The following is a 26,959-nucleotide window of genomic DNA, read 5'->3' on the forward strand; positions in this document are numbered from 1 at the left end:
GTGTTATTAATATAACGTATCCTTTACTAATGTAAATAAATTTTAGTTGTAAACAAATATATTATACGATACCATATCGTAATATCGAATTAGCTGTTTTTCCCTAATACAATAAGGGATTACAGGGATACGTTTATTGATCTATCTTATACCCACGCAACTTTTATTGCAAATATTTGTTGGTTAACTTTAATTGAATTTAAAAAAGAATAAATACCGCGTAAACATTCTATGTCCAGTTGCATAAAGATTCACGTGGTTTTTCTCTACCTATAAGTTTCTAAACCAAAAATAACTTTCATTTTTCTTTCAGCTGTTTTCTAAATATAGAAGTTCAAAATTCTTTGAATTTTCGTACTTTAAAAAAAGCTTTGATTAGAACATCAACAAGAGATGTTTTCTAGTTACATTTATCTCTTAAAGCATAGGAGATAGAAAAATAACGAAAATTCAAAAATTAGTAAAAAATAAATGCATCTTTTTTCAAACAATTTTTTTTTAACTTGACGAATATTCTGTAATTTTCAAGACTGGTAAAAAACTATAAATTAATGTTTCTATAAATTTATATATTAATATATTAACTAGCCGGCGAACTTGCTAGAAATGGCACAATGCTGCCGGGCACAAGCATCAATAAATATCCGGGAGTTCCAGTTGCGAACTGCAAGTTGCTCCTAAAAGAGGATATCTTAAAAAGGGTCAATCTTAGATGAAGGAAGGAACGTACTTGTGGTACTACAAGACAGATATGGTCTAAGTACAATCGAAGGCGTTTCGAAGATCTTATATCACTTCCAAGTGCCTCTGTTAGCAAAGTTGTTGCGGCTATCACAGGACACTGGTTGGGCGGCAGGCATGCTGAACGCCTGGGCCTGGCAGTGTATCACGACTACTTCAGGAGCTGTCACAGTGGTGATGAGGAAGAGCTAATGTCTCATATTCTTTGTCACTGCCCAGCTGTTGAGGAGATGGACTTACTTTAGCCACCCTCTCTTTGACGACCTCTCCGACCTAAAGTCCGTCGACATCAAAGCACTCCTCCTGTTCTTAAACAGCTCCAAATGGTTCATGGAGTAGTGGCCGTGGATGGGCCAACCCTTTTTCGGTATCAGAACGGGTCCTATGGTCTAAGTGAGTCCCACCCCAGGACAGCCACTCTTACCTAACCTATCTTTTATTTAACTTTAGAATTTGGAATTAGTTGATATATAATATACACATATATAGAAATTATGGAAAGATAATTATACAAATATGTAATTCTCAATAAGGTTTTTTCAGTTAAAAAGGGCTAAAAAAGCTCTTATTGAAGTTTGTGTATGTTTCTAAAAATTTCAGAAACTCCAATATTTAAGAACTTAAAACTCTGTATATACCAAATTTATAGACCTGCTAGAGTGTTTAATGATAATTTCGAATGTATCACTACTGAAACCATTTCATTTGTAATCAAAATAGACAAAAAAAAACCACTCCTCTAATAAATTGAACGTCTCTAATTTTAATTTATCACATTTTTCTAACCACCCTTTATTTTAAAACACACATACACAAATGCATTTTAATGTGCCGTACATAATTTGTGGTATAAGTTACACTCATAAATTTTTTTCATAAATCTTATTAATTATTTTAAAAGAACATTAATTGTTAAAAAAGCCTCTATTAATTATTATTTTTTTAATGTTTTCCCACATTCTACCCTATATAGCAAATACAAAAGATTATTCCTATATGTATAAACTTTTTTCTAGCTTTTCTATATATACCTATACATAATGTTTTCATGTTTCTAACAGTTATATGATTTGTTCTTAGGTCTTTGAACTTTTCTAGGTTACATTCTAAATAAAAAAAAGTTCAAGAGCTTTTCTCTATTATAACTAAATAACAATTTTTTGCTGTATGGATGTTTATTTTTATTTATGTTTCTATAAATAAAATTTTTTTCTCGATTTATTTTGCTGATATCAATAATATCACGGTAATTAAATTGTATCAATATTTACATATGAATACATATTGGTAAAGTTTTTATACCATGCATATATGTAATATGCAAGGGATACTAAGTTTAGTCCCAAGTTTGTTACGCTTAAAAATATTGATGCTAGCAACAAAATTTTGGTATAGGTGTATATAAAATCACCTAATTAGTCCATTTTCGGTTGTCCGTCCGTCCGTCTGTTAACTCGATAACTCAAAAACAAAAAAAGGTATCAGGCTGAAATTTAAAGCGTACTCAAGACGTAAAAAGTAAGGTCGAGTTCGTAAATGAGCAACATAGGTCAATTGGGTCTTGGGTCCGTAGGACCCATCTTGTAAACCGTTAGAGATAAACCAAAAGTTTAAAAGTAAAAAATGTTCCTTATAAAAAAATAAACAACTTTTGTTTGAAACATTTTTTCGTAAACATCACTGTAAGGGAGCAAATTAGGCGCAAATTATATAGTATGTATTATATGGGAATATCAGTTACGTGTGTGTGTGACTATATGTGTAATGTGATAGAATAGTTATTTTAATAATTGATATAACCTCAAAATTTGTCTGATGAAGTCTATAATCAGACAGGTAGACAAAAACTTTAGTTTTAGCCCATTCCAGTGACTTCATTTTCTACAAAAATTATTAATATCCCATAAGAAATGAGTAAAAATTAAAATATTTATCTGACCGATTGCTTATAGGTTCATTTGATACTCGATATTACCCAGTTAAGAGGTCAGATCAAAACTTTTCCAGCAGCTCAAGACCAATATCACGAAAATGCCGGGTTTCCTAAACAAATGTAGAGGAAACAAAGACTTGTCTTATCATCATCACTTCCAAAATACTTCCATTCCTGTACTACCCACAATATATTCCTAATACCAAAAAGTATTATTTTTGACATCACAGAATTTCAAAACAAAATATCAGCATTGATAACATTTAATATCAACATTGATAACATTTATAGTCGGTAAGAGGTAATATTAAACAGTAAAAAATATTTCTGCTCTTCGAAAGGGACAAATGAAGGAAAGTATTTATTTTTGTTTGTTGACAAAATAAAACCTCTTTCATCCCAACACTAACATAAAAACGTGTTTTACATATTAATATTTTAATTTATTTGTACTTCATAAAGTTATTTAACGTGTTTGAAATATTAATAAATATATATTTAACAAAAAGGGCGGTACTTCCTTACTGGTTTGATTTTGCTTAATCATATTTGCTGCCATCTCAAAAACAAAAATCGAATTTTTAGTTTCGAACTTTATTATTTCGAGTTCAGTAGTTGAGTAAAAGTATCAGAAACTTTATGAACAAACAAAAATTGATGTATGACACCCATGTCCGAATTTACCTTAGTATTTTGACCCGAAATCCGTATTTTGAGAACGGAATTCTCTAAAATAATAGCACCAATTGTTTATACAAAAAATTTATACTTAATCCACCCTCTCACCGAAACTTTTTCTCTACGAAAATTCTCGGAAGTAGGAAAATTTTTGATTTGCGTTGGCAAGGTAAAAATTGATAGGTATCGATTTTTTTGTTGAATATTCAAGTATTAAGATATAAAATACAAAAATCATTTTTTGATATTCGATAATCCGTTGTCAGAATACTTCAATTTACCGAGTGTCCCCCCCTTTTTATATTTGCCCCCAGAATCAAAATTTTTCCGGGCGAAATACTTTCAAAAAAAATTTTGTTAAAAAAGTAGGTGCCTACACGGTAAGAAATTTTTAGTGGATATCACTATGTCAGTATCGGTGTGAGCATCATTCTGATTTGAGCATTGCGGGAATAGCATTTTAGCAATAGTTATGGCGGACGAGTTAGTGCAGTATGGGCGTCAGGCTCATACTAGTTGGCGATATCTACAATACTTCTGGTGGTTAACCCTACTGTACTGTAATATTACTTATACTATAACTATAGTATCTGCGTTGTACCATACCAGCATTGTAGTAAACGCCATATATTTGTTACTATATTACATTTCAAGTCATACCTGATTAAGATTTTAAACTTAATAGCTTAGGATATTGCACCTAAATATGAATTCTCATTGTAAGGTTTGATTGGGTGGCGCAAATCACACACGCAGCCTTTTAACACACCCTGCAACCAAATTGCTTGTTTTGAGAAGTCGTAAAAGTCGGTGATTGAAAAACGCCATATTTTTGATATTTTATATTTATACACAACTTGATTTTAAAACAAAGTGATTATGCATTTATTTTATGAATATAATAAAATTCAAAATAAACCACCAACTGCAATATAATTAAAACTTTTACCTGCTAGCTTTATAGTTTATTACAACACATAATGGATGACAGACATATCGTTCGTCATCATTAAACTATCCGCAAGTTCTGTTTAAAAATTGCATGATGACGTTGATGTTTTTAATTGTATACTTAAATGAAAGTAAAATTTAAATCAATCCATATTGTATTATAAATGTGAAAGTAAGGATGCTTGTTTGTTTGTTACGCTTTCACGCAAAAACTTATGTATGGATTTGAATGAAACTTATCGATGATATAGCTCATACATTAGAATAACACATGAGCCATAATTTATAAAGATATTTTTTTTTTTAATTTAAAATAGTCAATGTCAAACAATTCATGGCCGTCTTTTCTGATATACTCAATGAATTATGATTTTTTTACAATTGAAGAAATTGAAAACTATGCATATATTTTAGCTGTGTAAAACAATCCGAGTGTTATGGATAGGGTGTAAGTGAAATCAAGAGAGATGGAGGCTATAAAGCGGTTTTTTTACTTTTAAGGCCAATGAAGCTGGCGGGTATCAAGCTAGTATCTGTATAAATGTGATATAATACAATCAATGTATGCAGTAACCAACCACTGGCGTAGAAAATTTATGAAAATTGTAAAACAGATTTCAAGTAATACTAATACACACACTCGAACAGCAAAATCGTTTTATGATTTATAAATTTATTTAGAAAAAAATTGAAATCATTTTACAAAAAAGATAATATTTCTTATTTAAAAGAGCTATTCTAGAACTGAGTCTGCTTTTTATTTTCGAACACGCCACTGATTATGGATGGTAAGAATATGGTTTTTTAATAATGATAATAAATATTACAGTAGCAACATTAATGTAACATTATCTGTACCGGAAGGTCAAGAAGCTAATGTGTTCCACATGCTTCTCGATTGACTAAAAACAAATATACAGATACACAGATAAAAAGGTATTTATGATTTTAAAACTAAATACATAGTTTTCAGATACCTATAAAAATTAATTTTATTTTATCTTGACAAGTTATTATTTATAAGTATCCATCATTAATTACTGAAATAAGTAATTACAATTTAATTTCTGTTACACCCATTTGAAGGTTTGTAAATGTTTTTTGTATTTAATAATGCAGATAATTACAATATCAATTAAAATATTGTTAAAATTTATATAAACTTTCAACTAAATATGATTTACTAGAGTGATACCCACCCGCTTCGCTGGATTTAAAAGTAAGATTGATAAAGATGGCTCTCGCTTATCCCCTTTCTATAACACTCGAAATAATGGTAAGGATTATTTTACACAGGTAAAACATATGTATGGTTTTCTATTTTTTTAAATGTATAATAGTAATTATTCATTGAGTATATCAGAGAAGATGGCCTCGAAATATTTTATATTGACTATTTTTACAGAAATCTGTAATTTATGGTAATATCAAATGACTTATTTTACAGAAATCTGTAATTTATGGTAATGTCAAATTTAATTAATTTTTAATTTTTTTATATATTTTTATTAATATATCTTTATAAATTATATCTCATGTGCTATTCTGATATATCAGCTATATTGCTGTACAGTTTCATTATAAACCATTCTCTAGTTTTAGCGTGAAAGCGTAACAAACAAACATGCTTACTTTCGCATTTATAATATATAGAGATTTTGTAATAAACAATTTACAAAAATATTTATCCAAAAAATTTTCATGGTATACTAATCGTTACCTTGTCGAGAATCAGTGTAACACCAATCCATTTAAAGTAATTTCTCCCCCCCCCCTCTCTCTCTCCCCCCCTCCCCCCCTCTCTCTCTCTCTCTCTCTCTCTCTTTCTCTCTCTTTCTCTTAAGACAAATAATAAGCGGGGGGAAAAATTTTTTTGGAAGTGTTTATTTTGAATTGGAAAACTTTTCATGACTAAGTATTCTGTTTTAAAAGGAAAAGGCAATAAAAAGGAGGCAAGCTAGAATTTAATATTACTAATTATCTCACCGTACAAAATATTTATCAAAATATCATGAAAATGTACATTTTTAAAAATCAAAACCGTTTTTAAAGGAGGGAAGGGAGTAGGTCGTTCGTAGTATGTACAAATCTTTACGTATAATAACAATATATATGAAGAAGTTTAACTGTAATAACAGGTAATTTAATACATTTAAAGACTACACCATTTTTAAATATATAGGTTTAAGTTGATAAATATTAAATTTATTTGTATACAAATTGAGCAGATCTTTTTTTGGAAGCAGCTGTTTGGGTACACCTTTTATGAAGTAAAGGATGATATACAAGCCATAAGAAATCATTATTATTATTAAAAATTTAGAAAGTTATGTAGAATCTATTATGTTTGGATAAGAAAATCATGTTTTTTCATGGAAATTGATTTATTACGTTATCTTATATCTCTTTTCTTGTATAAAATTAAATGATGCTACCAAAACTTTGATTTGATTGAAAACTCGACGAGTTTTGGAGAAAATAGACAACAAAGCTTTGTTCTTATTTACGTCCCCGCGGGTAAACAGTAATGTTTACGAAAAAATGGTTCGAAATTTTTTTTTTTTTTTTTCTAACGGTTTACGAGATGCATTCTACGGACCCCTAAGATCCAAATGACTTATTTTACTTATTTACGAACTCATTTTTTACGCCCTGAACATGTTATAAAATTTTCAGCTTGATAATAAAGTAATTTTATGAAACCTATACACAAATTTTCTTCTAAGCGTGCCAAATAGGACTAAAATTGTTATACCTTGATATACCGATTTTAAGCTATCTCGATAGTCATATAAAATATATGAAGTAAGATGAGTTTTTATGGACGTTCTCATGTATAAAACAAAGAGGGAATGTGTACTGTGTGTGATTGGTATTGTATATGTACAACTTCAAGTAATAAGTCTGACCGGCTATGTATATGTATACACATATACAATTCCTCTTTGTTTTATACATAAGAACGTTCATAAGAACTTACAAACAGAATATTTCATACATACAGAGTATAAGTATTTTTTATACCTACAAACAGAGGAAACAGTACCTAATTTTCTCTTAACTTATCAGGAACTCCCAATTGGGTTTATTGATATTTTTTATTGATAACTAAATCATCCTGTGATTATAAATCCACAAGAGTAAATATGATACTTCCAAATTGTTTTGAAGTGGACACAACATCTACATCCAAACAAGTAAAGTTCCCATCTATAATGATTAACATGTGGTTTTATAGACCTGATGCTCGATGTCTGCTCTTTATATAAAAGAAGTGTGACCCAACTTATTATCAAAAAAATCCCATTTTTAAAAAGAAATACACAAATAATATTTAACATTCAACGTGAAGGTACCTATTTTAATAAACACATCTGCCAGTTACTTGCTTGTTACAAGCCACCAGCCAGTCCTTCACCATCGCCAGGTGAACAGATGTTACCAGATTACTTTTTATTAAATATTATTTTTAGAAGTTTACAGGTATTTTTATTTTTGTAAACAATTTTGTTGTTGTTGTTGTATTTACCTTTTTTATTGTTGTACACAAGTGTCGATTTATGGTACGGGACAAAACTTGCAAAAAATAAAAAAAGATCTTGTTGCTGTAATACCGAAGAACGAAATAATTAAAAGGACTCCGCAATATTAGATAGGAAAATGGCTTTCTGTGAAACTTTGTCTAACCCACCGTATAATGTTCTTTGGATCACTCTGATCAAAAGCTCTCACGGCCACAAAAATTTTTAACGAGTAGTTTTCGAGCTACAGGCAATCAAAGCTTCACATATATTATATTTATAGTACCTATATGACTAGGAAAATGGCTCTATGAAACTTTTTAAAACCACCCCCAAAATGTTCTTCAGATCAGTCTGATCAAAAGCTCTCACAGCCAGAAAATTTTTTAATGAGTATTATAGTAAAATATAGCCCGAAAATTCACTTAATTTCGAAAAAGAAAATGAAACTAGAAATTATCTTTTAAAATGGAAAACGTCAGCTGATGAAGCAAAGTATAAATGAGCCCGGTAGACATTCTTCTTCGAAAACAAATATGTACAATTTCGTACCATATGATTTTAACAGACAGAGATGTTTATTAATAAGAATGAAAGGCAAAATTATATTTACGAAGGAAAGCTAATTTTACTTAACATTCAACGAAAAATTTCAATTTTCTATTTCCCAAACTGAGTTTTGTATCTGCTTTTTAATGGCACAAGTTTGTAAAGGTATTCAAAATTTCGCAAAATGTAAGAAAACGCACAAATTGAATTGCGAGAAGTGCGATTTCATCCGCAAAATTGTCAAGGTATATCCGCACTTTTTTGCGAGAAGCGGAAACGCCCTACACCGAACCGTCGTCAAATTTTTCTATTTTAACAATATGCTTTCGTTTATAAAACTGGAGGGCTTCGAAAAGTGTTTAGAATCTTTCATAAGATAAAAATCTTAAAATTTTATATATAGCACCAGAAACAACAATGCAAATGCGCTAAGTTACTTCGAAATGGATCAACTGTACAAAATTTAAAACAAATCAGACGAATGTATTTTTTTTTCTCTCCTCGCGAATTAAATTCTGCAAATTGATATGTATGACATTATTCAGGAATTAATTGTTTTTATATTATTCGACATCTGCCCTAAACAAATTCAAAATTTAATAAACTGCAATCATTATAAATCAACTAATGTTTTCATTAGCCAAAATTTTCCTATAAGTCCCCAAGTGCTCAATTTAATGAAAACTTTAAATTTTAGTAAACAAAAATTCCATTGAAGACACAATTACGAAAAAATTGAAATGTTAATATCAATAATAATAAAAAATTGTTAAAAACTTTTTAAAAAAATCAATAACCCAAAAAATAAAATTATTGCTCTGATTATAATCAGCATTTTAATATCAATCATATGAAAAACACACCCTTAAAACATATCTCACAGTACCAACACAAGTGTCATTACAATTATATGACGTCAAAGTAGCAACCCCTGTTTTTCAACCACCAAAAAAAAAAAATAACAATTCGAATTTTCGAAGACAAACATTTAATTATTCATAAATATTTACCATTGGCAATAATTTACATTACAAACAGAAGATAATACATTTAAACAGTTTTTGCAAAAAATATACAATTTTAGGGTTAAAAAGAATATAAATTACTACATACCCTGATTGTTAAAATTCAATTGAACCATTATAAAATGATTAATTAAACATTAAATAATTAATTTTCACTTCATTTGCACTATGTTTCATACACAATTATTGAAATTATCACTGTTAAAACATTAGTCAATTATGAATAAAACGACATATTGTTAATAATATAAATACAACACACATGATAAAACTGTTTTAACAATAAACGTACCTACACAAACAACAACCTAGCGCCGTTAACGCAACTGACTGAAAAACTTGCAAGTTAAATTATTCCATAAAGCGTACATTTTTATTATGGCATGGCAAAACATAATATACACAGCGGGAGTGTTTATAGATTATGTGCGCGTGCCTTTAGTATGAGAAAGACATGTGTATTGTTATTGTATGGTGTTTTATATTTCTAGCTTTGTTTTATGCATTGTAGTCCGGTTATAGATATATACATATATTTATTTTTGATAGACGCCAGACGAAAACCAAAGAGAAATCACAATAAATTATGTGCTGCTACCTATGATTTAAACATTAAAGTACGGCATGGGATCTGTAACAGTTTTAAAGTATTCCTATATCCATGTGTAACAGCGATGTACCATCGTAAATATTGACTAAGCCAATATTTAATCCAATATTTCTTCTTGAATACAGTTAAGGAGGGTAGTCGTCCAAACGGTTGATCGCAGTAGAGAGAGACAGATAAAGTAGGCGCATATAGCTGTCTTCATCCCTCTTATACACCTAAAATTTCTATTTCTTTCTACCTCTCTCACTGCGGTCAAGAAATCACTTATTGCAATGGTTTCCTATGTTTATACAGCTCTATGGTATTATCCTTTTGGGGTAGAGGTATTAAGGACTAAGGAGGACCATCTTAAATAGAAGTTAAAGTAAAAAAACTGTTATGCTGAAAGCATTATCCTACTCTTATAACTTGTTTAGTACTAAGAAAAAAATCTAAGGATTTTAGATCTCACTGAATAGTTCTAAAATATTCGTGCTAGAGTTTACGACTTACTGACAACAAAAAATAGACATATTTTGTGGAATTGGAAGTCGCGGATAACTCACATGTATGTAATACTCCTATATTGCCAGTAGAGTAAAAGGTACGTAGAGTAAGTAGGCAATAGCGCTGGCAATATAGGAGCATTACATTTATAAAAACCAGAGAATATATCGGTAAAATTACTGATATAGTCTCTGATAAAAACTCATCGTACGGAAATGATAAAAGGGTAGTATGTTAGTACTGCATTCAAAAATTCTGGTATATTTGTATAGGTAACATATCAAAATCCCAGAACTGTTTAGTGATCATGAGATCGCAAATCCTGTATTAATATTTTATGCTTGAACAGCAGAAAAAGATCAATTATTTTTCTATGTTTGGAAAAAGCACAGTCTATAACCAAGAGAGTGAAATACTTTCTAGTTAAATTTGTTAGCATTCTGTGGATGTTAACTACCTATGATGCGGATGATTATGAAAAATTAATTATCAGTTGTCAGACATTTCCATGTTTTAAATTTCAATATTATTAAAACATTTCATAATATTATCTAATGAAGTTTTAGCTATGATTCATTCAAATTCAACTTGAATCAGCTGCCAACTGCTGAAGTTGAAGTGGAAAACGTGAAACGTCAGAGATTTCATGACATAACTCATAACCTATAAAAACGTAAAATTATGATGCAGACCTACGTTACAAAATATATGTAGAAACAAAAGCGATAAATTAATTAAGGAATAATTTTAGTTATAAAATTTTGTACTGAAATACTATTTTTTAACATTGCTAAAAATCAATTCAAAATAATAATAAAAATGAAAACACGATTTAGTACTTACGATATTGTTTGCAGTGTAACAGAACTGCAAAGGTAAATATGATTTCGATTTATGTAAAAGAATCCTTCACAAATCCCTAAAATGAATAATTATAGCTGTAGCATAATAAAAGATTCTTTGTTTTCAAATACAAAGCATACACAAAAAGCTACTATTCTTGAATAGTAAGATTATTTTACGTATTGTATTTTTTTTTTTAGACTTGTTGGAATGCGAGTTAATAACATTTATGATATAGACAATAAAACATATTTGATAAAACTGCAGAGAACTGAAGAGAAAAGCATTTTACTGTTAGAATCAGGAAATCGTATTCACACAACTGGATTTGAATGGCCTAAAAATGTAGCACCATCTGGTTTCAGTATGAAAATGCGTAAACATTTACGAAATAAACGTCTTGAATCTTTACGCCAGTTAGGAATCGATCGTGTTATTGATTTACAATTTGGTTCTGGTGAAGCTGCATATCATGTAATTTTAGAATTATATGATAAAGGAAATTTAATTCTTACCGATTACCAAATGACTATTTTGAATATATTACGACCGCATACAGAGGGTGAAGCAATTCGTCTTGCAGTTAAAGAGAAATATCCGTTAGATCGGGCCCGTGAACATACTCGAGTGTATAGTGTTGAGGAGCTAAAGGAAATATTGGCAAATGCCAAGACTAACGATACTCTGAAAAAAATTCTCAATCCTAATTTAGGTATTTTTAATTGAAAATTCATCTAATTGTAAATTTATTTAAGACTATCAGAAAGTTAATATACGGCACAGCTTTGTAACTAACTTTTTCGCCGTTCATTTCTTTATTCGATATTCAAAGAAGATATTGTGTAATTTTTGATTAAAACCCAATAAAATTGACTAGATTTTATTAGCCTCCACCAAATTAGAATTTGGTGCAATTTTGAGATAGAATATTTATTATTTTTTGTATGCAATTTAATTTCGAATAGTTCTAATAATGCTTGGCAAAAACTTTTGTATTACTCATCAATTTCCGAGCAAAAATAGATTAGAAATAACTGTATGTTAAAATATTCTTCCGTATATTAACGTTGGTTGATATAAATTTTAGATCTTTTTCAATATTTCCAGAATTTTAGGTGGAAAGGAATTTTGAAAAAGATCCCAAATTTTGTTTAGAAAAACTACAGGTCTAAGTATTAAAATTATTCACTATTTAAAATTTTTTTGTTAGATTATGGCCCGGCAGTAATTGATCACGTATTATTGGAAGCCGGATTTCCATCAAATTGTAAATTAGGAAAACAGTTTGATATTGAAAATGATATTGAGAAGTTACATGCAGCTTTACTAAAAGCTGAAGAATTGATCTGTGTAGCAAGTAAAACCACTTCAAAAGTAAAAGTCTTTTATTTAATTTAAATTTTTTAGTTCTTTATTAAACTTTTTTTTTTTTTTTTTTTTTGGTGTATTTAGGGATATATAATTCAGAAAAAAGAAGAACGTCCAACAACTGATGAAACGAAAGAATTTATTTATACAAATCAAGAATTTCATCCAATTATATTTGCACAGCACAAAAATTTACCTGTAAAAGAATTCGAAACATTCGATGCTGCAGTCGATGAATTCTTTTCAACATTTGAATCACAAAAAATTGATTTAAAAGCATTGCATCAAGAACGTGAAGCTCTGAAAAAATTAGATAATGTTCGTAAAGATCATGATCAACGGTTGCGTGCATTAGAGGAGACGCAAGAAGTTGATAAACAAAGAGCCGAATTAATAACACGTAACCAAGAGCTAGTTGATAGTGCCATCTTAGCAATTCGCAGTGCTGTCGCTAATCAGGTATAGATCTTTTATTACTATATATACACATAGAAAATCAAAGGTCGGGGTATTTATCCAAATTTTCTAGTCAGTTGTAGTCTGTATCCATTTTACTCGGAGTTGTTACTTGGGTATATTTATTAATATTGAAATATTCACTGATCGGCAATATGTTGTAACAATAATAAATTTTAAAATTACTACGGACACAGATAGCAAATCTTAACGAAGATCCGTTTTATTCCGTATTGGAAGTAAGACATGTTTATTATAATAAAGTAATTACCGATCGGCATATCTTAACGAAGAAAATGTCATTCCTCTAAAAATATTTTCTCCTCATAGAGAGGATCTAAGAAAAAATAAGTTGATTAATTCCGAGAAAATTTATTTTACAATTATAAAGAAGGTTTTATTTGCAAGCTTTCATGGCCTGATATTGATGGATTAGTAAAAGCAGCTCAAGAAAAAAATGATCCAGTTGCAAAAACAATCAAAAAATTAAAATTGGAGAAGAATCATATAACATTATTATTAACTGATCCTTATGCATCGGAAAATTCATCAGCAGAAGAAAATGAAGATGGTTTAAAACCAATGATGATTGATATTGATTTAGCTTTAGGAGCTTTCGCAAATGCTAGAAAGTATGTTTTGAAAAAATAATTTATGTATATTTTTCCATAATAGAGTAAAAATTAAGGCGAATCTTTGGTACACTCTATATTAGAGCAAAACATGATCAAGGAATTATTGATCAAGTGGGTTGTCAGAGCCTTAGGAGGGTTGTCAGATCTCATGTCTTTACTAATTCTAGTCTATTACATAATATAGTTTCTAACTAACAAAAAATCTTAGTTCTAATAGATTTCAAGAATGTGCAGCCCTGGTCCCGAATTAAGCTCATAAGTGATAGCTAGCGAAAAATTATCATCACAGTTGAAAAGAATGGCCCAAAATTAGTGGGTTTCAAAAAAAATTCCAATAAGATCGGATCAAATTTGCCTGTGTTATCAAAAAATCGAATTTTTTAACTTAATGACGTCATCAGAATCCAAAAATTTTAATTTTGCTCTATCATACCCAAATTTTATCCAATTTTGATAAACCAAGTATGTAATTCTACTAAATTTGGGTCATACTTTTCAAATTTGTGATCAAAATTAACCTAGTTCTAATAGATTTCAAGAATGTGCAGCCCTGGTTCCGGAATTAAGCTCATAAGTGATAGCTAGCGAAAAATTATCATCACAGTTGAAAAGAATGGCCCAAAATTAGTGGGTTTCAAAAAAAATTCCAATAAGATCGGATCAAATTTGCCTGTGTTATCAAAAAATCGAATTTTTTAACTTAATGACGTCATCAGAATCCAAAAATTTTAATTTTGCTCTATCATACCCAAATTTTATCCAATTTTGATAAACCAAGTATGTAATTCTACTAAATTTGGGAATTTCTCTAGAGGGGGGCAGCTTCCCTTCTTGGCGACGCCCTTTTTCCCGATATCAATAGCATTCTTGTTATCCCCCGCGGTGATAACTAAATTAGTTTTCGCTTTATTGTGTTGCATGTTATTCATTTTATTTTCTATTGATTAATCATAGATATTACGATCAAAAACGTACAGCCGCATCCAAACAACGTAAAACAATAGAATCACAAGGAAAAGCATTAAAATCAGCCGAAAAGAAAACAAAACAAACTCTAAAACAAGTACAAATCACAACAAGTATAAATAAAGCACGTAAAGTTTATTGGTTTGAAAAATTTTATTGGTTTATTAGTTCAGAAAATTATCTTGTAATTGGTGGTCGAGATCAACAACAGAACGAATTAATTGTAAAACGTTACATGCGTCCTGGTGATATATATGTGCACGCTGATATTCATGGTGCTAGTAGTGTTATTGTAAAAAATCCAACTGGTGAAGCTGTACCTCCAAAAACTTTAAATGAAGCTGGTATTATGGCTATTTGTTACAGGTAAAAATCATTTTTTTGCTTTGTAATTATTAAATACTATTACCAGATCATGAGAATCTTCGAGGTACTGTTCGTACTGGATTTTAAGGGATTTTTCAAAAACTACTTAAGAAAATTGCAAACAAATGAGGAAAAATTTTGGTATCTAATTTGGTTTAAAACCATTTTCTAGAGTAATTTTAACTCAAAACATTCAAAAATTGTTTTCCTTTGATGATTGCATTAGATTTTTCTGAGATGTGGACTAAAATCATTTACGAGTAGTGATATCATTCAGCAAGTATTTCAGTTGATATCTCAGTCTTTCAATCGCAAAATCAAACAGATTTGCGAGATTTTTGATTTGAATATGAGAATCCAAAAAGTATAAAAATTCTGCTAAGTAGATCATGTTTAATTTGAATTATATAAGTTGTAATTTGAATTTAATATCTAAATTGAAAAATTTTATTTTAGTGTTGCATGGGAAGCTAAAGTGATAACTAGCGCATGGTGGGTACATGCAAACCAAGTGAGTAAAACTGCTCCAACTGGTGAATATTTAACTACTGGTAGTTTTATAATTCGTGGAAAGAAAAATTATTTACCACCATGTCATTTAATAATGGGCTTTAGTTTTCTGTTCAAATTGGAAGATGGCTCAATTGAAAGGCATAAAGGCGAACGTCGTGTTCGAACCATTGAAGAAGAAGAACTTGACCAAAAGAAATTAGAAGAAAATGGCTTAGAAAATATTGAAGAGGATGTCGAATTAGAATCAGATAAAGAAGATGGTTAGTAAATATTATGTAATCTTTATTATGAATGTGTGTCAAAAATCGATGAATCAGAAATACAAGACTATATTTGATTGGTAATAGTGTCGTATTAAAGATAAAAATATTGTAATTACCGGTCAAGTCGGACACGCTTAAAGGTTTTATAAATAGTAATAAAATATAATCAATTATAACTCTTGATGAATGTACATGAATTAACTCGCTATCAAAGGTACATATATGATGATTTATTCAAATTTTCTAGAACAAAATGCAGGAGAAAGTGATAAAGAACAAGAAAAAAATAAATCTGATTCAGAAAATAATGACGAAGATGAAGATTCAAAAAATAAATTTCCCGATACTCAAATTAAAATTGAACATTTTGGTGGAACAAAGTAAGTAGTTGTTCTTTCATTAAAATTGTCGACACTAAATGCTCGGGTTGTTTATTCAATTTACTTTTTTGATCAAAATGATGAATTCGATAACCGCTAAAAATTTCAAATTTAATGTTAATGATAGTAACTCGCATTCGGATACCTAGAATTAATGCTTGCAAATAATTTCCTTTGTAGGTTTCTATGGGTATCATAATCTTTCTCTCTGATTTAAAACTTTCCTATTTTTATTTAATCTATTTCAGCTGAAAATCAGCTACACTTGCTTAGACAGCCCCTTTATCGTATATTAATTACTGAATTTTTTTTTAGAATAAATATTCGTCCAGATCCAAGTAATTTACTTGTGAATCAATCTGATGATGATGACTTCAGTGATTCAGAACGTGTTATATATTTGGGAGATGATAAACCAGTCGTATTAAAATCACAAAATCAACGGTCTAGAAACACAAGCGAATCAAAAAATAAAACTCAGAAATCATCTACAAATAATGATCAAAATAAAGGTATATTAAAATAATTTTATTAAAAGATTAAGATATAAATCCTTATTAGACTAGATGTAAAATGTTAAAGTTTTCCGAGCATAAAACACAAATTCTTATATTTTTATAGATCAAAAACAACAACAATCGAGTCAATTAAAACGTGGCCAAAAAGGAAAATTGAAAAAGATCAAAGAAAAGTATAAGGATCAAGATGATGAGGAACGGCAATTACGGATGGAAATTTTACAATCAGCCGGCGCTGGAAAGGAAACTAAAAAATCAAAAAAGAATAAAGAAACAAATAAAAAACAGAAAAATGTCCAACAACAAATTAAAATTACACCAAATCCAAAGAGTGCTATTAAAAATAATAATGATGCTGATGGTGGCGGAGGAGGTCAAGAGGATGAAGATGAAAAAGAAATCACTGTTGCAGCGGATGTTGACATGTTGGATTCGTTAACTGGAATTCCTCACAGTGAAGATGAATTGCTTTTTGCTATACCAATTGTAGCACCATATAATACTCTTACGAATTATAAGTAAGTTAAATACACGGTTTTTTAGACACTAGCTAGTTTCAAAGCTTAAATACTCGAATACTCTCATTGAAACAAAATCTCGTTTGATTTATTAAAATTATTCTTTCTAGGTATAAAGTAAAATTAACACCAGGTACTGGAAAACGTGGCAAAGCAGCAAGAACAGCTGTAACAATGTTTCTACGAGACAGAAATACAACACCACGCGAAAAAGATTTATTACGATCCGTTAAAGATGAAAATGTAGCTAGGAATTTACCAGGAAAAGTCAAAGTATCAGCACCGAAATTACAAAATTTGAAACGATAAATTAGATATTTTTTAAATTTTGTTTGTAATTGAATAATATTTTATATTGTTAAATTGTTGCTATAAACTTAATTTTGAATTAACAAAACTTGTTTTTAGTTTTTTTCGTCTACAGTTAGATAGTTTTCATATTTTTAACAACCCATGTATTTGAGGCACTGGGAGCATTCGAGACTGAGTTTTTAAGACAGGGGAAGAGGTTACAGCTCAAAAAAAGTAGTAATATACTTATAATATACTCGCTTCCGAAGGGAGTACGATATCTCATGTAATGTTTGTTTTTTCAATGTAAGTTTTAGATTTCTATAATGTCGAAATCTATGAAAGTTAACGTATAATATCGTAATTTTCATCTGTGTTATGATAAAAAATAATATAATCATGAAATTATAGCATATTTTTATTTGACTTACAAAAAAATTGAATACATTCAAATTTAATTCAAAATATCGTCGTCGTCTTCGTCATCTTCTTCAGATTCCATATGTTCCTCTTCAGCGGGAGGATGTTTTTCATGGGCTATACGCCACGCTTCTTCTTGAGCACCGGATGGATCCTGCATTTCTAGAATTTCAGGACCGATTGGATATTCTCTCAATACTGGGTGTAATGGCGGAGGAGAATAATTGTATGCTGTATATTTGTGACCCGTACCCATATACATATAAACGCATTTACTATAAAAATGTTTTTAAACTATTATTTTAAAAGAATAATTTTAATATGACGTAAATAGGCAATGTGTAACAAACAATCTATTAAAAAAATTATAGCAAAAACTCCAACACATAAGATTTTTTCCAAACAGAAACTTACTCGTCAGCGGTTACAGTGTAAGCACCAGGCCATAAATTAGAACGTATGTAAGCACAAGCTTTCTCTGGTATTAAAGCTGTTGTTAATCTTACTGTCCAAGGTGGAATTGATTCCAAAGATGCGTCATTAGTTAACGGTGATAACAGTACTGGCCCAGTCTCTGCTTCTACCATTTCTTCCCCTCCTTCTTCATCTTCCTCATTTTCCTCCTGAGATGATTGAATATTACGAATATTATTGAGTAAGCGTAACATTTGAAATATACATACCCCTTTTAATTCGTTTGGATTCCACCATATGCATCTACCTTGTGGTAAAATATATAATGCTGTATGTACCCAAAATGATAAAGTTCCGTCGTTCAAGTCTCTTACATTTACTTTATCGTAGTTGCTATTTAAATAAATTTCTGTTCGAACTGAAATAAAGTATATTTTATTAATTTATGTGGAATTCCATTTTTAGATTTTGATATCTCGCAAAAAATTTTTTAATTCCGATATTTTAGTATAAAAAACAAATATAAGTATAGTGTGGGAGATAGCTATATAAAAACATTTTTTTCCGAAGTATGTCTAGTAATACGAACCAAATAAAATTGACACGTACGATGACTAGAAACTTCCTATTACATCTCCAAAACCAACCCTTCTTAGTTGACAATTAGAGGCAGCTGCTTACTAAATGTTTTACATTTCATAATTATCTGCGTGACTTAAGTTTTTTAGGAAAAACGTTTTTTGACAAGTGCAAAGAAAGAGGGTCATTATAAGTGTTTTTTGATTACGGAGATGAAAAAATTATCAAATAAACCCAAAAACCCAACGGATTAAAATTTAAAAAAAAAAATTGTACTTCGTTCGTCATCTTCATCGTTAAAATCTTCCTCTTCCTCATTTTCAAAGTATGTATATAATCCAACAGGAGCTACTGATGTACCCGCTGCAATACGTCCGATTTGTGCACGTAAATAATTTTTTTCAACACCAGGAAATGGGGGCCAACTTTCCAGCTACAATAAAAATATTTCTGTAACATAATTAATAATTCTGTGTAATGTTTGAAGACTTACAGGATGCTCTAAATTGCCAGTGAAATATTTCATAATTTTTCGACTAACAGAAATTTGTTGAGGTGTAACATCGGGTAATTTAATCCATGGATCTATTCCCGGTTGATGGCATACGTAATACAGCTATAGGGATAAAAAAACGTAATATTTAATTTTATCGTTTATTTGGTGAGGAAACTCTTTTATTAACATTCCAATGTTCATAATTCAGAATGGTTTTATCTAAATCATTGAGACTTTCGATCAGGATGTAACAAATTTGAGCGAGACTCAATTTCCATGTGTGTGGTGTCCTTTAAGTTTATACATATACTGGAGTAAATCTAAGCAAAAAAAGGCTGTTATATGGATTAAAAGTTCGAGCAATGAAACTTTGGGGTTTTTCTTTTCACATCAAAATAAGTATTTTTTGAAATTTTTTACTTTCCCGGAGTGGTGCAACATGTTTAAAAAACAAAATGGCGTCAAAAATGAAATTTTTTTCAGAAATTTTATCATTTTTATTTTATATTCGCAAAAGGAGACATCGGTGCATATCCAAATTTGGTAGGTTTTTAGTCAATGTTAAGAACTACTCCTCATATTTTTTTGGTGGGGTTTCGTCCCTTCCCCTCCCAGTTATATATATATGTATACATACATATGGTAAAACAGTTCATTTGACTGTAACTTGAAAAATATTCGATTGATTTTAATGAAACTAATACCAATAGTAGGTTTTATTACTTACAACTTTCGGTTAAAATTTTAGCAAAATCCGTTAAATAGTTCGGCCAAAATTTCCAATTTAGGGAATTGTTTAAAATGGCTGCCATTTTATGCCATTTTGTCCTACGAGGTTAAATTTTTTTTTAAATTGTAGCATTTTTTATTATCTTTTGATTTTATAATAAGTGACTTACCCGTAAAATGACTCCTTGATCCATATTTTTGCGTAAAACGGAAAATTTAACACTTTCTGGAAATAATTGTTTGGGGGGTGTATGGACTGGCTTTGGGGGGTGTTTTTTGCTTTGACATGAGAAAACTATTTTTAAAAGAGGTCTATATGGTTTAAAGCAAAATTTTTAAGTTTTAACCCCCGCGCTGTAAGATGGAAGGGGTGTATGAAATAAATGTATCTTAAAAGATTTTAAAAAGAGGTCAAAATAGTTTAAAATGCTAAAGTAACCCAAAATTTTAGCTGTTTATATTAATATAGCACTTTTTACAACATCCACCCCTTCCGCTCCCCCTTTCATATTTTTTGCAAATTCAAAATTTTTAAGATGTATAAAGGGGCTTTGGGGGTCGCTGATCTCGAACTTTTGGCCCAAATAAGTACACCCCCTAAAAATATTACAATTGTTTTTGATAATCTATTGCAAAATTCGAGATCAGCGACCCCAAAAACCCCTTTATACGTCCTAAAAATTTTGAATTTGCAAAAAATATGAAAGGGGGAGCGGAAGGGGTGGATGTTGTAAAAAGTGCTATATTAATATAAACAGCTAAAATTTTGGGTTACTTTAGCATTTTAAACTATTTTGACCTCTTTTTAAAATCTTTTAAGATACATTTATTTCATACACCCCTTCCCCCTTACAGCGCGGGGGTTAAAACTTAAAAATTTTGCTTTAAACCATATAGACCTCTTTTAAAAATAGTTTTCTCATGTCAAAGCAAAAAACACCCCCCAAAGCCAGTCCATACACCCCCCAAACAATTATTTCCAGAAAGTGTTAAATTTTCCGTTTTTCGCAAAAATATGGATCAAGGAGTCATTTTACGGGTAAGTCACTTATTATAAAATCGAAAGATAATAAAAAATGCTACAATTTAAAAAAAAATTTAACCTCGTAGGACAAAATGGCATAAAATGGCAGCCATTTTAAACAATTCCCTAAATTGGAAATTTTGGCCGAACTATTTAACGGATTTTGCTAAAATTTTAACCGAAAGTTGTAAGTAATAAAACCTACTATTGGTATTAGTTTCATTAAAATCAATCGAATATTTTTCAAGTTACAGTCAAATGAACTGTTTTACCATATGTATGTATACATATATATATAACTGGGAGGGGAAGGGACGAAACCTCACCAAAAAAATATGAGGAGTAGTTCTTAACATTGACTAAAAACCTACCAAATTTGGATATGCACCGATGTCTCCTTTTGCGAATATAAAATAAAAATGATAAAATTTCTGAAAAAAATTTCATTTTTGACGCCATTTTGTTTTTTAAACATGTTGCACCACTCCGGGAAAGTAAAAAATTTCAAAAAATACTTATTTTGATGTGAAAAGAAAAACCCCAAAGTTTCATTGCTCGAACTTTTAATCCATACACAAGGCGTAATTTCACTCTACTAATATACAAATTTGAACTTATTTTAACTAGACAGCTAAGTAAAGATTTCAATTGTATGCTATTTTTGTGCTTTTTAAACTAACTTTTTTATTAGCACCCTGCGCAAACCTTTCACATGGTACTACTTTTTCCTCAATTTTTATTAATTTCGGAAGAGGTGGTTTTTTACGAGGTACTGTTGGGGCAGGTTCTCCACCTTCCTCTTCCAATGCCATTTCTTCGTCTTCTTCTTCTGCTTCTTCTTCTTCTTCTTCCTCCTATTATATAGAAGTAAAAATTAAACTTATTTATGAAAATAGAAGTAAAATAAAATTTTTATGGAGTGAGACGTACCTATTTTAAAAGTTCTTACGTAATATTATAGTAGTCAAAGTTAGATAAATGAATAAAAAAAATCTAAAATACTTACAGCTTCGAGTCGGGCAATTCCTTCGTCACTTAATTCTGCTTCAGCTATATAATAATCAGCTTCTAAACAAAAAATTTTACCCCAGAACCTGTTAATAAGAATAGTTTTTCTTAAAATCTATATGATAAAAATTGCATGATTTCAATAATTCATTTTGTTCGATGATGTGCTTATTTTTCTTCAAAGTATCAAATTTTCCATTTTCTTCAAGATAAAGTCAAGTATTCATATTGCTGATATGTGATCTTAATTCTTACCTTAAGTTTTTAATGGGCTCATTTTGATACAGTTTTCGTAACGATAATTCTAAAACATACATATCACATTTTGGAATTGAAATACCAGCTTCAGCTAGCAGACGAAAAGATTCTAATACACTAACGTGTGATGAATCATCAGATTCTTCTACAGATTCTTCTACAGATTCTTCAAAATCCACAACGCGAAGTGGCTATAATACAAATAAATATTATTTAGATTTTTTTTGTAATTGACATAATCGTTGGTATGACCAACATTACAATATAGATGAATTTAACTGATCTCGCTGCTCGCATATTTTGCAATTACCTTTAAAGCCTACCTTATTAGCTTCGTTTTTTTAGTAAAAGTGTAAGTATATGTACTATTTTACAAAATAGAATAGGGTATTGCGGATTTTTTTTATCTGTCTGATGATACCAAACGCAACGGTTAAACGTAACTTTTCAAAATTACTCTTCAATCGTCAATGTCTCAGAACCGTTTAAATACATTGTCAATAATGGCAATTGAAAATGTTGTATTGGCTTTTGGAATAGACCCACTTTCTATTGGAATAGGCCAAATTACCATTATACAAAAACTGCTAAGTGCACTAAATCATCGCCTGATGAGAGTCCGTAATGACAGTATTGGCTACATATACATACATACATTTATTAAAGGTTTTAACTTTATAGAATCTTCAACTTCTTCCGTTTGTTCATAAATATCTCGTAAATGATCAGTTGCATTCCTGTATCTACACTCCTTTACTTTTCGGCTATAATCTTCAAAAAAATCGATTATATTTTGAGGTCGTTCTGATAAAATTTTATTTAATAAATCCGATAAGTGATCAAATCTGAAATTTATTACTAATTAAAGTTTAGTTAGGCCTAAATTTAATATTGAAAAATCTAGATTATACAAGTTCTAATGGAAATAAGCGGAATATTTTAAACCAATTCTGTGTCCTTGGGTGTAGCATTCTTGATAGTTAATTATCTAAATTTCGAAGAAAAATTGAAAACTAATCAAGTCCTTTTCAAGTTTTCTTCGAAAGTTGGATAATTAACTGCCAAAAATGCTATTCGATAGTTGCCGGAACCACTCGACGCATGGATTAAAACTTTGTGCTATTACGATAAAAATTTTAACTTTTCAATGCCTCCATATACAAATTAGACTAGTGAGTAGGTATAAGTCGATACGCTTATTGTTTGCACTTTTGGGAACAGCTCTGAAACTCTGTAGTTGTTTTCTGAATTTATAAAATGGGCCTCACAAAATGAACTCCCAATTTACCGCAATTTTCTAGTTTCCCGTTTTCAAATCAGTATAGATAACCTCCGGTTGAGGACACTTGCAGCACACACTAGCGCTAGAGCTATGTATACTTTAACAAAAAACTAAAAAATATAAACTTGCTGTAAATTACAAATTGTCTCCAGTAAACAAGCTTGGTTTTTGTAAAAATGCTTTAGCTTTGTTAAATTGATGATCCAAATTTGGTTCTTGACCAAGCACTTCCTCATCCATTGCTGAATCATTAGGAGAGCTTTCATCTGCTTCGTCTTGCATTATTGAAACTTTAACGTACGAAATATTGATATTATAGGTAATAAATATTTTTATTCATGTATAACATATACGATAATAAAATAGGTTATAATTTGTTTTGAGAAGTGTAGCTAAGCGATGGAATCAGGTATTCTGATTCAGATCCAGGTCCGTAACTAGGGTATGGCAAAGGAGGCACCCGCCACCGGCGCATAAGAAACAGAGGCGCAAAACAAAACTTATGTTTTATACACAAAACAAAAAGTTAAAGAATCATGTAAAAGTAGCTCATTAATTTACATAAAGTCATAAAGTTAAAAAACCCACTAATTTTGGATTATTCTTTTCAGCTGTGATGTCAATTTTTCGCTAGCTATCACTTATGTGCTTAATTCCAGGACCAGGACTCCGCATTCTTGAAATTTATTAAAGCTGGGTTAATTTTGATTACAAATTTGAAAAGTATGACCCAAATTTAGTAGGATTACATACTTGGTTTATCAAAATTGGATAAAATTTGGATGTGATAGAGCAAAATAAAATTTTTGGGATTTTGATGACGTCATTAAGTTAAAAAATTTGATTTTTTTGATAACACAGGCAAATTTGATCCGATCTTGTTGGAATTTTTTTTGAAACCCACTAATTTTGGATTATTCTTTTCAGCTGTGATGTCAATTTTTCGCTAGCTATCACTTATGTGCTTAATTCCAGGACCAAGACTCCACATTCTTGAAATTTATTAAAGCTAGGTTAATTTTGATCACAAATTTGAAAAGTATGACCCAAATTTAGTACGATTACATACTTGGTTTATCAAAATTGTACTTCAAGGTATGACACCCTACAAAAAGTTTGTTGGATTACCGGGGGTTTCATTATATTATCATTGAGCCAAATGGCTAGATCACTTTTGAATCACCTGTATTTTTTATTTCTTCGGGATGTTACTTACATGCTTTGGCGTCACATATATTAAAAAAAAATGTATTTGCTTGGTATAAAATTTACTTAGTGTGAATTGTAGATGTTAAAAATGACGTCATTTATGCAATAAAGTTAACACCTACATAAAAAATATGTACCTATGTCTGAATTGAAATGGTCATCCTTTCCATTTATGGACTACAGATCTTCGTGTCTGGGATTATTTTACAATATGGATGATCTTACATTCTATTAATAAAAAATCTCCTGGTGTGATTCGCAATAGCACTAAATGTAATTTAAAAAAAAGTGAAATATTGACTATTTTAGAGCTTACGATACTCGAATTGAATAATTTTATAAAATTTATTATTGATCCCACAAAGTGTGGGTGGATTTAAAAAAAATTAAATAAAAAACAAAATTAGCAAAAGGGACCATTAAATTTGAATTATTATATTGCGTATAGTCTATGTTATTTATGTTAGAGTATCAAAAGTTGCCTATAGAAAAAAATATGTAATCGGTATTTCACCCAAAAATGCATTTGGAATCTTGACGCAACTTACAGTTAGTATCGTATTTGGCATCACAAGGCACTTTTATTGTAACGAAATATATATATATATATATATATGTACATACATCGACGGGTTTCGATAACAATTTTTAAAATCAAATCAATAATTGAATCTAAACTTTTTTAGGTTCTCCGTCCTTTAAATGTTGTCGTCTTAGGCCCAGGCCTCCCGGCCTAAGACAAGGTCCGCCACTGCTCACAGATTACTGGAATTCCTGCAAACAACAATTCAAGCTCACGCCAAATTTCTATGCAACCCACTTTGAAAATTTCTTCCGGGTGAAGAAACCAAAAATAAGAAAAGTCAATAATATTATGAATTAATTTTGGGCAGAGACCATGCTCTAGTTTTTATCTGATTGGGAACACTTTATTTAATAAATAAACTTAAAAAAGAATAACCGTTATGAAGCCCACCTTAACTTATTTTCCATTAAAAAAATTAGACCATTTTAATACTCCTCCGTTATTAATTTTAACTAAATTGGTTACATGATTTTAAATCAAAGAGTATGTTGGTGTAATGTATAATTGAAACATTTGTCTAATTTGATTAAATAACGGGAAATATTTTAATGCGATATATTATCAAAATTAGAGATTTTCTCATCTATCTATTGGCTGAAGGTAAATTGGGCAAAACTAACTTTTTTGTTTTTGAAACAAGTTCCTTTTTTGTATTTGAAACATTTTCTTCTTCTTCTTGATGCTTCTCTGAGTACGTTTTCACTTTTTGTCTTCTGTTTCCCGCATAGGTTACCACAAAATAATTAGGAATCGTTAATTTGTTAGAATATGATCAATTGACAATTTCCTAGACTGCGAGGCTCCCTCTTGAGTCAGTACACCCATCTATTATCCTCCTGAATTCCTTCAATTTTCCTTTTTTCTAATGAGTTTTGCAAGAAAACCTGATGTGATATAATTTTTAATATGTTACCCAGTTTTAGTGGATAAAAAACTATAAGAGGCAGTTAAAAAATCTTATTCAGTTTTTAGTTGCGGACCTGTTTTTCGCGAGTAGGTATAATTAACGCATTTAATATCGTGATTTTCTTATAATACGATGTGCTACTTTATATGCTTTATTTTATGAGCTTATGACAGCTACTGGTAGATATTTTTGTTCCGATAATTTTAGAATTTAAAATTTTTTTGTCCTAATCTTTCTTATCCTTAAACTTATATTTGTTGTTTAAAACCAGGGAATCTTTACCTTTTTTCGTAGACTGGGGATAGATCTTGAAAACCAGTGACTCTGGGTCAAATCTGGAGAAGTTTCAGTCTTGTGTTAATGTATCATAGTAAGTACTTTTATTCTCTTCGATAAATATTTTTTTTTTCAATTTCTCTACTATTTTTTTCAATAA

At 30.0% G+C, this 26,959-nt stretch overlaps 3 protein-coding genes across 3 annotated transcripts in view; 1 reads left to right on the forward strand and 2 right to left on the reverse strand.

Moving 5' to 3' along the window:
- Positions 1 to 9,650, reverse strand: part of LOC123291838 (myosin-VIIa) — a 93,421-nt gene extending 83,771 nt beyond the window's left edge. Inside the window, exon 1 of the mRNA XM_044872266.1 lies at positions 9,487 to 9,650. Coding sequence (XP_044728201.1) covers positions 9,487 to 9,514 — 28 coding nt within the window. The 5' untranslated portion in view covers positions 9,515 to 9,650. The remainder of the gene's footprint in view (positions 1 to 9,486) is intronic.
- Positions 9,651 to 11,241: 1,591 nt separating this feature from the next.
- On the forward strand, positions 11,242 to 17,629 carry LOC123292456 (nuclear export mediator factor NEMF homolog). The gene is made up of 11 exons (XM_044873124.1): positions 11,242 to 11,369; positions 11,538 to 12,049; positions 12,548 to 12,711; positions 12,790 to 13,164; positions 13,570 to 13,793; positions 14,751 to 15,128; positions 15,585 to 15,901; positions 16,152 to 16,284; positions 16,600 to 16,796; positions 16,906 to 17,320; positions 17,431 to 17,629. Exons 1-11 carry the CDS (start codon positions 11,314 to 11,316, stop codon positions 17,627 to 17,629), a joined length of 2,970 nt encoding a protein of 989 aa, XP_044729059.1. The 5' UTR covers positions 11,242 to 11,313.
- A 420-nt stretch (positions 17,630 to 18,049) lies between these two features.
- Positions 18,050 to 24,125, reverse strand: LOC123292457 (radial spoke head protein 4 homolog A). Its single transcript, XM_044873125.1, has 10 exons — positions 23,961 to 24,125; positions 23,195 to 23,384; positions 22,537 to 22,730; positions 22,280 to 22,367; positions 21,954 to 22,127; positions 19,518 to 19,640; positions 19,301 to 19,457; positions 18,715 to 18,863; positions 18,446 to 18,654; positions 18,050 to 18,306 (listed from the first exon to the last, which is right to left on the reverse strand). The coding sequence occupies exons 1-10, from the start codon at positions 24,101 to 24,103 to the stop codon at positions 18,066 to 18,068; spliced, it is 1,668 nt and encodes a 555-aa protein (XP_044729060.1). The 5' UTR covers positions 24,104 to 24,125; the 3' UTR covers positions 18,050 to 18,065.
- Between the last annotated feature and the right edge of the window lie 2,834 nt (positions 24,126 to 26,959).

The sequence above is a fragment of the Chrysoperla carnea genome, chromosome 2 (genome assembly GCF_905475395.1).
Source record: "Chrysoperla carnea chromosome 2, inChrCarn1.1, whole genome shotgun sequence".
In the NCBI taxonomy this organism is placed as follows: Eukaryota; Metazoa; Arthropoda; class Insecta; order Neuroptera; family Chrysopidae; genus Chrysoperla; species Chrysoperla carnea.

Excerpts from the sequence above, each read along its gene's own strand:
- LOC123292456 (XM_044873124.1), top strand. The coding sequence starts at position 11,314 with ATGAAAACACGATTTAGTACTTACGATATTGTTTGCAGTGTAACAGAA. Across the intron at positions 12,712-12,789 it reads CAAGTAAAACCACTTCAAAA|GGATATATAATTCAGAAAAA; the intron begins GTAAAAGTCTTT and ends TGGTGTATTTAG. Across the intron at positions 15,902-16,151 it reads AGAATCAGATAAAGAAGATG|AACAAAATGCAGGAGAAAGT; the intron begins GTTAGTAAATAT and ends CAAATTTTCTAG.
- LOC123292457 (XM_044873125.1), bottom strand. The coding sequence starts at position 24,103 with ATGCAAGACGAAGCAGATGAAAGCTCTCCTAATGATTCAGCAATGGAT. Across the intron at positions 22,731-23,194 it reads AGTTAAAACCTTTAATAAAT|CCACTTCGCGTTGTGGATTT; the intron begins GTATGTATGTAT and ends TTTGTATTATAG. Across the intron at positions 19,458-19,517 it reads CTGGCAATTTAGAGCATCCT|CTGGAAAGTTGGCCCCCATT; the intron begins GTAAGTCTTCAA and ends TTTTTATTGTAG.